This window comes from Glossina fuscipes, unplaced genomic scaffold (genome assembly GCF_014805625.2).
Source record: "Glossina fuscipes isolate IAEA_lab_2018 unplaced genomic scaffold, Yale_Gfus_2 27, whole genome shotgun sequence".
Lineage (NCBI taxonomy): Eukaryota > Metazoa > Arthropoda > Insecta > Diptera > Glossinidae > Glossina > Glossina fuscipes.
The window spans coordinates 8,625,147-8,638,324 of record NW_023998422.1 but is presented as its reverse complement, the minus strand read 5'-3'; the positions used below and the strand labels follow the sequence as shown (position 1 = coordinate 8,638,324).

The following is a 13,178-nucleotide window of genomic DNA, read 5'->3' as shown; positions in this document are numbered from 1 at the left end:
ATGTCGGATGGCGAGCAATTCAATAAAAGTCGGGGAAAGTTCCTCCGTCACTTTGACTCGATGGATTGTTTTAGATAGATGTTTCACAACCGAGAAGCCAGATACATTAAGCCCGACGGAACCGTCGATGGCATATATATCGTAGCCGTTGTTGTAATAAAAAGGATCCTTTTCTTGGCATAACGTCCTTATAGGGAATCAGTCCAGTAATACGTTTTAACATTAGATTTTCAACATGTGGAATGTGTAAATTCGATTTTGGACCTGACTAAAGATTTGTATACAGTTAGAGCGTTTTTGGGAGGCAAGCCTGACTGATTGTTAGTCATGAGTTTGATGATGTTACATCCAGATTGACAGTCTTTAAAGGCTTTCTAATAATGCGCACGAAGGTTTAAGCTGTCATTTAAAATTCTACTAAGAAACTGAAGAGATTTCACCTGATCAACTTTAGTACCTTTGATAAAGAGCCTGATTTCACGTTTAGAACCTTTGGCAAAATAAATACTTGTTTTGCAGGAGTTAAAGTATAAATTAAGATCAGCGCATGCATCGAAAAAAAAAACCTTTCATCGACAGATTATTGACAACAGCTGAAAAAGATGAGTCCGCAGATGCAATTAGGAAATCATCTGCATATTAAAAAATATGAGTTTTATCATCTTGAGGATTATGCAAAGAAGCTGTGTATAAATTGAAGAGCATGGGGCTTAAACAACTGCCTTGTGGGATACAGCCATATATTTCAACTTTTTCAGTAGCCATCACCAACACACGCTTGGATAAAAAATTAAGTATCCACAGCCGTATTTGAAGAGGAATCGAAAAGTTTAAGAGAATTCTGCCAAGCTCAATCAAGTTGACACAGTCATAGGCTTCGCTGATGTCCATGGAAAGCATGGCAACCATTTTACCTGATTTTTTTAAGCTGGCTATGAGAAAAGATCGTTCTGTAATAACATTCTCAGTTTTCAAGAAATCACTTTGTCTCTCCTTAAACATGAGGTTGATAATCCCTACGAATACAGATATTAGTGAAATTGGTCTGAAGTTACTTAAACCATTTAATGGGATGGGAACTATTTTGATGCATCGCAAATCTGAGGGTATAAAGTTAGTGGACCAGCAGTTGTTAATTGCATCCAAGAGAGTGCTAAAGTTTCCTTCAGACAGTGCTCTGAGCCTATTTATTTATTTTTTTTTTTATAACATAAATCTTATCCTATTTATATTATTCAAGAAAACTTCTTGTTAAATATTATGAAGGCGTCACAGTTGTCCATAACTTTGATAAACGAAATAAGCAAATATCGACGTGGTTGATAATAAATAGTAGAAACATTTTTCTCTTTGTATGTTTGCCATTTTTTACCTTATTATTGCTTTTTTTCATCATTTTTCTTAAATTTATTTATTAAAAGCAACTCTGTGCGCTTTTCATTCTCCACACATGGTACTTTTTTTTCATAAACGGTGTAAAGAAAAAGACCAGCTAACGGCATTCTGTGAAACAAAAGAAATTTGGCAAGCGCAAAAAGAAGTGATTCGAATTGAAAAATTGAGAAATTGAACAAAATCTATCACAAAATAATTAGGTAAAAAATGGTGAAATAAAAATATAAAGACGCACGTATAGTTTTTTTATATGTATATCAAATCTCGACGGTGTCTTTAGTTGCCAGCAATTATTAGCATTAACATACAACCACTTATCAACTATTTCACCGAAGGATGAAATATTTTACATGTATATGTATTTTTGTTGGAAGTAGTTCTCTTTTTTAAAAGAACATAATGAAAGAGCAAATAAATGAATGAATAAACAAATGATTGAATGAGTGAGGAAGTTAATAATTAATTGTAAATATATTTATTGTACACCTGCATTCATATTGGCGGCATTATAATTACAAATATGTGTGCCGCCGTATTATTTATATTATATTAGCCATTGCTTTTCCAGAATCTGCATTAAGAACAGAGAATATGTCAATCATTGTTATTGCATGCAGATTGTGTGCAGAGAAATGGAAAGTAATGTTCAAATGCAGAAAATTATTCTGCACATTCCTTATGAAATAAATTATTGCGTAACAAAATGTTTAGTTGTTGAGAATTAATCTTTTGCTTTTTAATTGGACAATCCGAAGTATGTCATGTGTTGTACATTTGTAATACAAATGTATTGTATTGTACTTTCAATTCATAGCGAAAAACATACAGAGATATATGAATCAACCGTTTGCTAATATAGGATGTGGGTATACTATACCTCATTTGTGTTCTATTTAATAATTACTTCGTACGTGAGTTCTTCTAAAGGAAAATTTAAAAAAAGATAGCACAGTTAGTACCTTAGCTACCTTAGTACCTTAATTTTCGCTAACGGGAGAATATTTATCACTGATACTACACAGTTCCGCAAACCGATAACCGAATGGACGGACATGCCTCGGTGCATCTCGAATTTGAACCTGACCAAAAATTTAAACACTTTGTCGGATTTTCGAAGCTTATTTCTTCACGTTATAGGAATGTTGAAAAATGTATTAAATTTCTATACACCCTAACACTGGGTAGGCGCGGTCAGATTTTTCCATTTTTGTACAGGTGCTGCAGCACCAGGATATGTGTTAAAATTTTCGTAATCTGCTGTAGATAATGAGTAATGGACACAAAACCAATTTGTAATTCCTTTTGGAAAACAGAGATGTTCTCAGTTTACGTAGTGCGGTAGGCGTGCCCTTCGTTTGACATGATTCGCTTCCAACAAGCCAGCATGCAAAAACTTTCAATATTTCTGCCAAATTTGAAGTCTTTATAACTGGTGATTATTTCACCTAATTACCTACTTTACATTCAACTTGTTACAGAGTGTGTATAAAATTGTTTCGTTTGTTAACTTTTCTTTATCTCTTGCCATCGACCAAACGTCGTATGCCGTTGTACTGCATAATAATTTAATTTACATGGTTTGTTGAGAATTTTGTCAATTCGTTTCAATAAAATTAATTGCGGATATAAAATTTTTGAATACAGTGCAATTTTTTATTTTTTTTATTTATTTTTTGGATCATCGCCCACGTATTATGTGCGTATGTACCTAAACCATAATAAAATTTTATATAAAACTTTTTCCAATTACGTAAACTATATGAAATTTTTGTGAGATAACATAAAATACATCGAAATTATGTAGGGTATTGCTTTAAAATTCATATAAATAACAACTAAGAAACTTTTTGTCGACCACGACCAAGCCTTTTACATTCATCGCGGCTTAGTACTGATCAATAATATGCAGACTTTACATGGTTTCTGAAGCTTTTTTCTGGATGCTGGAACCGTTTTGCTAATAAAATGCAATTTCAATATTCTATAATATAGCTATGGAAAAATGCTGTAATCTAAAAATTATTTTGTGATAATAACAAGGTAATAGGAGATTTGGACGTGAACAAGAAAAAAAGCGGCACCACGCTTATACAAAGGGATCCTGCAGGGCAAAACTTTGCATAGCTATTTTGAAAATTTTGATAAAACGTTTTACAAAAAAGGCATCAAAAGGTCAAAGAAACAGTGGGCCGGCTGTACCAGTCTTAAAGAAGACTATGTTCGTGAATAAAGTTGAAAATTGTAGAAAAAAAAAAATTCGTTATTACGAAGCAATCGCCGCAGGAAAAATATACGACTTTTAGTACCGGGCAAAGTAGTTACGCTATTTTTTACAGCCATATATATAAATATATGCCTTTATATCGAGTATGTATGCTCATATATGCAAATTTTTTTATCTTAATGGAGTTTCTGTCTTTCGTGGCGGTACGACAATTCGGTCAAAAGGAAGCGCATGTTTGTAAAGGATAAAGCGTCTTGGTCAACTTTTAGTAATTTTATGTGCGAATGTTGACTGGAAGGTTCAATGAGAAGAAAAGTAAAAATATTATTTATTCGTCAACAGAATTAACCAGAAAATTTTATATTTTTTACATACCATGAAACAATTTTTTTTACAAATTTTAAGAGAATTTATTATTCCTCACGCATACCAATGAAACAAATTTTGTATCTTTTCAATGTATTCAAGTTTTACTAAAATAGATTGGATGGCCTATGAAATACCAGTTTTTTCTAATAAAAACTGAATTAATTTTAATACTTGGTATGAAATAGTTCGTGTATCAACAAAAAAGAGGATATGAACTTTTATGGTATCTACTTTTACACTCATTATCGTAGCTGACTATAATATTTTGTTTGAATTATCCAGACATTATTTCTAATGTTTTACAGTCCACGTTATTATCACAATACACATTATGTCTTCCGATTAACACGAGCTTCAATAAATGGCTTACAGTTTATTGAGTTTTTTTTCTATTTGTTATGGGCTCTCTTGAGCATTGTAATTTAGATTCACCGGAATCCCTTATTATATCATATTATTCAAAATAATAAAAATCGTTTACTTTGAAGGAACCTTCGCAGGTTGATGATAGCTGCAAAGTGTTCCGTTTAGAGGTTGATGAAAGGTCTACAAAACAATTCATCGTGTTTAAAAATAAATAAATAAATAAATAAAAGGCGGTGCTGATTGCTTTTAGTCTATAAGATTTGGTGTGTAATTCTAATCTAAAATAACCTAAAATAATAATTTAAAAAAATGTAAAAAATGTAATATTATTATATAAATAAATTGCAATTAAAAATAATTGATCATTGTTTTATTTTTATATTACTAACATTAAACAAGAAAAATATATCTGAGCAAATGTTCTTATATCTTAATTTTCGTATTTTTTCTTTTCAGGTTTTATTAATATATATATTTATTTCATTTATATTATATTAATTATATTATATTTTATAGATACATATTCATTTTATCTTTATATATGGCAAACATAGCGAACCCAGTTTTTAGTAAGTTGTTGCGTCAACACCCAGAGACGTGGAGTGTTGACGGACTTAGGCCTCGCAAGTTACAATGCAAGAGATTTGCTGACAGACTGACGGCGATAGCTGGCCAGTTAGTGACCGAGCAGTTATGAAAAAAATTAGAACCATTAGACGTAGTTTAAGGAGGTTGTGTAGGAGCGGTAGCGGTCGCTCAACATTAGCAGATTATATTTGGTACGCGAGGGAGTTGGGGTTGGCGAGGACGAGTGCGGAATTGACGGACTAATTACAGGATTATACGAATGGACGGATTGTGACTGTCGACATGGACTTCTTAGGGTTTGACAACATTGACAAAATAGGCAAACATTTTGTGCCAGATTTACAAGAATTATGTGCAGGAGCAATGAGACAACGAGACGTAGACGAAGCAGAAACAGAATGGACATAGACGAAGAAATATCAGTAGAAAACAGAATGGGACGATAATACCATATGTACAACGGCATCTAGCCCCGTATGTATGTTAAGGAATATATTAGAAAGTACGTATAATACAGATGACCAACCATTTCGAAGGAGGCGGAGCTGGTACGACAGATCGAACAGCCCAAAGCCGAAAATGCTGTATTGAAGGCAAATCGAGGCCAGGAAGTGGAAGCATCAACTAGCGGAGGAAGTGAACGGTGAACAAGTAGCGAAGGATCAGAGAAACAACTTAATCCTCAGCTCAACATACCTGGAGCCGGCGTTCCCAACACTAGAGGTCAACAAGATGTTCGACTAAGCCTGCGATGTATATCAGGTCGCAATGCTTTTATTTATATATTTATCTATATACATATAGTATGATTGTTCACTTAAGTTTATAATGGTGTAGGCCTACATTGCAAACAATTGGCAAGGCACTTCCACTGTATATCAAAGGTGATTGAAATTGTTCACGAACAAAAATGTCGAAGTTAACCAATCTTAACCAATCTTAACCATTCCAAAATTTAGCAAAATTATGCATTGTTAAGCATAAAGAAAAAGCGTTTTTGATAAATTGTTACTTAAAGAACCTGCGTTTTATTGAGTATTATAAGTATAAAGTTCTACATATTGTACATATCTATAAGTCAGTTTTTATACTATTTCATTATTATATGCTATTACTATGTTATTCAAACGTACTCTTATTTCGCTTCGTTAAATTAGTTTAATTTCCAATAGTACAAAGCCCAAAACGTGCCAATACTGGATAAGCATAGCCAATCGCTTGTGTGATACTTCTCCACATTCTTTCTTTGTGGCCGTTTGAAGTGACGCGCTGAAATCAGTTTGGCTTTGCGATTCGTACAAATCTTGAACCTACGGATGTGGGTCATTTTGCAACAAGAGCACAAGGAAAGACACAGGGAAAACTAAAAGTGATGGAATGGACTTAAAGGGTTTTAGGAGGCTTTTCCAAGAAACTATAATAAGGGCACTTTCTTCAATACTTCTAAGAAATTAGCCGCAAGGAATCGATGAGAAAATTGGTACTAACACAATTTTCACCCCTAAAAACGGAACAACTACAACTGAATCTCTCTGATAGAGATACGTGTATAATAGCTTTTCTCAACACTGTGTTTTTGACACACTGTTGCACTGGAGATGTGGTCGAACACTATTTATCGTGAGTTATTTAAAAGCTCATCTATACTATATCTGTGAAGCCTGCGAACATTCACACAAGTTCTATGAGCATTGCTACGATTGGTTATCGTCAAAGCGATTTCAACAAAGAGGTTTTCAAAAACATTGAACGACTAGTCAGTGAATCTTATATTCTTGCACTCTCAGCATCAATACGAAAAAGCAATAAGAAGTTTGAAAGATATTATGAAGTGCAAAGAAAATTCCAACTCGAAAATTGAAACTTTGAAGTACAGTTACAGTTACAATCTGCATAACAAGAAGTTGAAGGGCACGAAGCAAAACTATTGAGTACGCGGAGGGCCTTAGAATTTGGTGGGTCAATCGAGGAAAAACAGAAGCAAATTCATGTGAATTGATTTAATAGGGATGTATTGACGTAGGGACACTTAGACGGATCATTAGGTTAGTACTCGCTGGTACTGCCCAATACTGTATCGCCGCAAGGAGAGCGTTGAAAAGTACAGTATCGTGGCTAGGCAACGCCAATCGAACGTTAAGACAAGAAGAAGAGTACTTCCGACTTGTTGATTCCGTTTTCTTGTTGACCGAAGCGCCATTGAGGTAAGGTAAACACCAGAGAACTGAGATCCGCCATTATCCGTTAGGACCGCGCGACGAAAAAAAGAAATCCGATTTAGTAGGGATAAGAAATCGTCCGGGGCGTCCGTGGGCAAGTGACGTTTTGGTAAAATAGGAACTTTAAGTTTAAGATGGTACAGGTCATTTTAAGTTTGGTCTTAAGTTGATAAAGGAGTTGTAAGAGAAGTATGAAGCATCCAGGAGGACCTAAAATAGACTCACTTTCTATTATAACGATTAACCCGGAATCATTTTTTTTGGTTTTCTGTCCACCTGTCTGTTTGACTGTCTGCCCCTCCGTTTAATTTTGTGTCCAACCTACAGGTTGCAATTTTTGAAATATTTTGAAGAAATTTGGTATACTGGCCAAAGGACCAAAGTTAAAAACGGTTCACATGGGTTCAATTCCTTCATCACTTCCCATCATTTTGAAAAGTTGTTATACGGAAAAAATCGCAATTTTCAAAATTTCTTTGTGATAAAAAGGTTTAATTTTCAACATTTCGTAATAGTAAATTGACAAAGAAATCAACTTTGTTGAATTTGAACCACATAGGTCTATTTTTTGGATACCACCGCATTCAAGGAATCTTTGGACATGTAAACTCTTATATGTCAAAACAGCTTAATTGTTAATGTTCTACGATGAAAATTTGTTCATTTGACATAAAAATTAAGCGGACGAAATTTGAACCGTATAGACTAGTTCTTGGACCCCAGTCCACATAAGGTTTCTCCCCTAGGAAGTGATTTGACTTTTAATATTTTATGACGAAAATTGTTATATAATAACAAAAAATTAACGTCTGAGAGTTTGGATCACTTCAGTCTATTTTTTACATCGCAACATTCATAGCGATTTTCATGAAAAGCAAGCCCGCCTGTGGAGAGAGACACCAACTTCTAGTTTTTTATGAAAAAAATCGAAAAATTAACAATTTTTAAAAGTAAATTAAGTACACTGAATATGGATCGCGCCATGTGATGTTTTCGGCCTCCTTCAATCCGCGAGCTTTCGCATGCGAATAATATGTAATTGTTGGTATATTATTATCAAAACTAGTGAGTAAGTACACTAGGCGAAGCGCTGTAGAACATATAATGGTCGGCCTTGCACGACTGTAACATTCTTACTTGTTTTATGATCACTAAAACCTTTTCTGCATACATTCAATTTCATGGGTAACACGAATAAAATATCTCGTTCCATTTGCTTTCTATAAAGATTTAATTTTATTGAAAACTACAAAAATTAATGTACATTCCCAATGTCTACAGAGAAACATCTTCCATAAAACAGTTTCATATTTCGTAAACTTAAACAATACATGCGTGCAGAAAAAGGTTAAAGCAATCGAATCCTAAATTTTAAAAATACATTTGAGGTTATGGTATCTAAATCTTTGTATAAAAACGCAAACCCAGTTCCCTATTTCGTTCCGTTTAAGTGTCTTCTCTAATGGTTTCAAGTGTCTTATAATCCTTCGTCATAGTGAATATACGCAATTTTACTTTTCCATTGGTTAGTTTCTTCTTTCAGTGCTGTCATATCGGTTTATATCAAAACATTAGTTGGCTCTTACACTTCACGTAATTCAATTGCAAACATCTACAGCTTCACATTACCAAGCATCGTAACTTATGGCTCAAGCAATTTTGCTAACAATGTCTTTTTATTTTCAGATAATCGCCAATGACGTTAACATCGATGTCTTTAAGAATATCATCGGAAAAATCACAATCACCGAAACCTTGCTGTAACGATACAATTTTATCCTATAGATGAAAATATAACTGCGTTAAGTTTTTACCTTAAAACCTCTTGAGTGCTTTTCGTCTCTATCAAGACGTTCGAAGCGCTTAGCACATAGTTCTTTTTCTTCTTTACTTAAATTCAAATACATCTGATGTTTGGCACGATTGCGTTTAGTTGCTTGACCCATTTCGAGGGCCAAATATTGCTTGGCTTTTTTAATTTGTTTCTTTTAGAGAACAAAATTCGATAAATTATCGGAAATTGAATGTGATATAATTTGAAATTAACCTTCTTCTCTTCGTTAGACCAGTTCAATTCTTCAGCCATTATATCGCAAATTCTGGGTAATGATTCTTGGGCCGCCTGAACATTTAAATATGATAAACGTAAGCGTCGTGCTATCATATCAACGGCATTGCAAGCATATTCACGAACACCGTAACGTACTTCCGCATCGATACAGGGGAAATCAGGATGTATACGATTGCCAGCGATGGGCCAACGTTTGCCAGTGAGAGAAGCCATTTTTGCAACTTCGAATGCACGATCCCCGTACAATTTGGCCAAATGTTGTGCCACTTCATATTCCAAACCGTAACCTTGCACTAAACGTGCATACATAGTAGGTGACCAGTTTTGGCCATTTTCAATCTTCAAAGTATTTCTTATCGACTTAGACCATGGTTTTAAGTCGCAAACTTTATATATTTTATAAAAACAGTTAAAATGTAATTAGCATGTACATAGAGCTATTAATACACCTTTATACCTTCAACCGCGGTGTCTATAACACGCTCAGCCCTTGCTCTGGAAGTGGTAACTTTATCACCAGCTACGGTAATTAAATTAGAAGGACTGATATGAATAGTATGATTATGCGTCCATAACTGGGTATCATCTTTTTTTGGTTGTGACACAACAGAAGGAGTTGTAGGAGAAGGAGGTATATCACTCCAGACCGATAATACATCGTCATGTGTTACGTCCACGTCCGAATTTACATAATCTTGAATTTCATTTAGAATATATTGTACGCCGTCATCGGATGGAGCAGGTTTCTCCTTTACTACATGCGGTGTATCTGTGGTGCCATCAATCGTATGCATTTGCCATGGCAAAAAGAATATAACCCGATCTTCTGAGGTGAAGGGATCTAGTAAACCCATCTGCTCCGGACTATAATAACCAGGCAGTACTATGTGTGCACATGAACTAGGATCGCAAATACTAATCGTAGGATCATCCATTTTCCGTATAGAATTGTTAAACGAACCCGTAGCATTAACTACACACTTGGCTTTAATAATAAATTTCTTGCCGCTCATGTGGTCTATTACCTCAACACCATATAAAACGTAACCTCCCTTTCCATCATCTTTTTTTAACAATTTCAAGACCTCTACGTGATTGCAGACAGTGGCACCGTGACGCGCAGCTGTCACCACAACAGCTAAGCACATACGCGCATCATCATCTTGTCCTAAATTGTACAGAAAGAAAAATGTTCATGAAGAATTTCTTGTTCGTAGAACTGAGTTCTATACCGTCATAATACACTATAGCACCCACTAATTTGTCCTTTTTCAGCGTAGGAAACAATTCCAAAGCATCTCGTTTCGAAAGGAAATACGATCCTTTGACATTACGATCGCCAGCCGCCAAATCGTAGCATTTGGTACCCACCCAATAAAGAGGTATTTGCCACCATCTACACACAACAAACAAAAAAAGAAAGAAAAAAACAATATCCAAATCATGCGCTTATCTCTTTTGCAGTCATTTCAAAAATTTTTTATCGAAAATTACTCGTAAACTGGCAGCATAATGGGCAAAGGATGAACTAAATGTGGAGCCGACTCTGATAAACTGGCTTTCTCTCGCAAAACCTCTTTAACGATGCTGCATTGTTTTTTGTAATCCGACTGTAATGCATTAAAAGCTATAAATGTTTCTAAATGCGTGATGGGAGGATAATGACAATTTGCTCGACTCACCTCTGTCATTGCTTTTTGCAAACACTGCGCACCATCTTCCATCAACTTAGTTGATGCTGACTTGGATGAGGTACCACTAGCAAAATCGTCGGCCTCAACCAAAGCCGTTTTCAGACCCCTGGTAACCGCATCTAAAGCGCAACCGGCTCCCATAGGGCCACCGCCTATGACTAGCACATCGAATTCAGATTCCCGTTGTAGATTCTGAATTTGCATTGCACGCGAAATTAAATGACTTCTGTGGATTGGTAGCCGCGATGGCGGATTAATGACCTGAAATCACGAGACATGAAAACGACTATTAGTTTCAAATTTCCCCTTTCAATACCTTACGAGTAAGATTCCATCGATCAAATGTCCAGCCCGCTAATGAAGAGCCGACAGTAGTACCTAATGCTGCAACGCCCAATTTATAAAGAAACGATGCCATGTATTAGTCTAAAAAAGGACACGAAACGTTTTATAAAAATTTAGAATTTGTAAAACGTGATCAATGAAACCAGTGCCACTTGTGATGAAATATTATATATTTTTTATAAACATAAACAAAATAAAATAAAAGAAAACAGAAGAAAAAAATTACAGGCGGCTATGGCACTTCTATTGAACGTTTTAAAACACTGTCAATCCATATTCTACTATTCAACTATTATTAATTTTATTAGTTCCAAAATTTGCAAGTCATTAGAGAAAATACTATTACATCCTACTGGTGACGTTTCAGCATATAGTGGGTAATAATGTGGTGAGTTCAAACCATAGTCAGTAGCTTTCGTCCTTGGGCCGAAACACGCCAGTGTGCCAAATTTCATTAAAACATCTCGATGGTTGAACGCGGACAGACGGACGCAATTAAGTTAAATCGGAAAGTAATTCTGAATCGATCGGTATAATAAAAGTTCGGTCTACCTCAAGTCCTTCTGGACGGTGCACATATCAGCACAAAATTCATATACCCTTGGACCACAAGTTGTATAGGATGAAGTTAAATTTCCTCATAAAAATTTGTATTGCGCGATTGAGCTTGTGGAGAAGTCCAGAGATAATCGTTTATGCACGAAATCATTTTTAAATAATAATGGCACGAACCAATACCTTAAGTAACAGAAAATGCACGCATGTATCTTTTACCGTTTAATTTTTATTATAAATTAAAAAAAAGAATAAAGTTATTACAGTCGGGCGAGGTCGAGCAATAGTGACCCTACATCACTTCGCCTGGTACAATTATTCACTCATATTGATTATAATACACCAAAAATTACGCGTTCTTTTTATACAAATGCTTAATTTTCTTGAAAGCCAGCATATTGGAGGATGTTCGAAACATCAATACAAATTTTGCAAACATAATTTATTTCCAAAATATATTATTTTTCACATTCCGTCATAAAAAAACTAGAGATCAGACTTTCTCTTCATAGAAGGGCCTGTTTTTCATGTCAACCTATATAAATAACGCCTGGAAAATAGACCTATATGATCCAAATTACATACCACTAATTTTTTTTGTCTACTCTGGAAAAATTTTCATCATAAAATATGTAGAATTGAATCTTTTCCTGAAGGGTTTACTATTGCTGAAAAATCTTCTACGAAATGGGATTCAAGAAACAGGTCCATTCGGTTCAAATTTGATTCACTTAATTTTTACGTCAAATTACTAACATCAACAAATATTTGTCGTAAAACATTAGCAATTAGGCCTTTTTGGCATATAAGGATTTACATTTTCTGGGAATCCTTTTGCACGGTGGTACCCGAAAAATTGGCCTACATAGTCCAAATTCGGTAAAGTTGATTTCGTTGATAATTTACTATCATAATATATTGAAAATTAAAACTTTTTATCATATAAAGATTCAGCTTTCGTAGGTACGATTATATAAGACGGCGTTTAAAAAATTGCCCCAGCCGAGCTAAATTTTTCATAGCAATTTAGAATGTTAAGATACTTTCACTCAACGACATTCGCCAAGAAATTTTGAACGTTGCTTGCTGATTTTTTTCAAAAAAGTCTACCGATCCGAACCACTTCAACCTTGGATACCTTGAATCCTGTTCCACAAGTGATGTAGGGTATAAACAGCAACGTGTCTTGATACCACGATAATCAGAGATAGCGAAGACTATTTCTATAAATTTTGAAGAATTGGCCTAATAACACGATGCAAGACGGAAAAGGGATGGTATTTTGAGTAGTCGTGTTTAGTGGTGAGAACGTTCCCTGAATCTTTTACAATATATGACTAAGCTCTACCATG

The 13,178-nt window shown here is 34.8% G+C and overlaps 1 protein-coding gene across 1 annotated transcript; it reads right to left on the bottom strand.

Annotated features, from left to right (window-relative positions):
- Positions 1 to 8,823: 8,823 nt before the first annotated feature.
- Positions 8,824 to 11,344, bottom strand: LOC119635843 (glycerol-3-phosphate dehydrogenase, mitochondrial-like). The gene is made up of 8 exons (XM_038030851.1): positions 11,243 to 11,344; positions 10,915 to 11,187; positions 10,727 to 10,842; positions 10,465 to 10,628; positions 9,690 to 10,400; positions 9,209 to 9,618; positions 8,976 to 9,146; positions 8,824 to 8,919 (listed from the first exon to the last, which is right to left on the bottom strand). The coding sequence occupies exons 1-8, from the start codon at positions 11,342 to 11,344 to the stop codon at positions 8,824 to 8,826; spliced, it is 2,043 nt and encodes a 680-aa protein (XP_037886779.1).
- Between the last annotated feature and the right edge of the window lie 1,834 nt (positions 11,345 to 13,178).

Coding starts and splice junctions, on each gene's coding strand:
- LOC119635843 (XM_038030851.1), bottom strand. CDS start 11,344: ATGGCATCGTTTCTTTATAAATTGGGCGTTGCAGCATTAGGTACTACT. Junction 9,147..9,208: donor GGTCTAACGAAGAGAAGAAG/GTTAATTTCAAA, acceptor GTTCTCTAAAAG/AAACAAATTAAAAAAGCCAA. Junction 8,920..8,975: donor AGCACTCAAGAGGTTTTAAG/GTAAAAACTTAA, acceptor GTATCGTTACAG/CAAGGTTTCGGTGATTGTGA.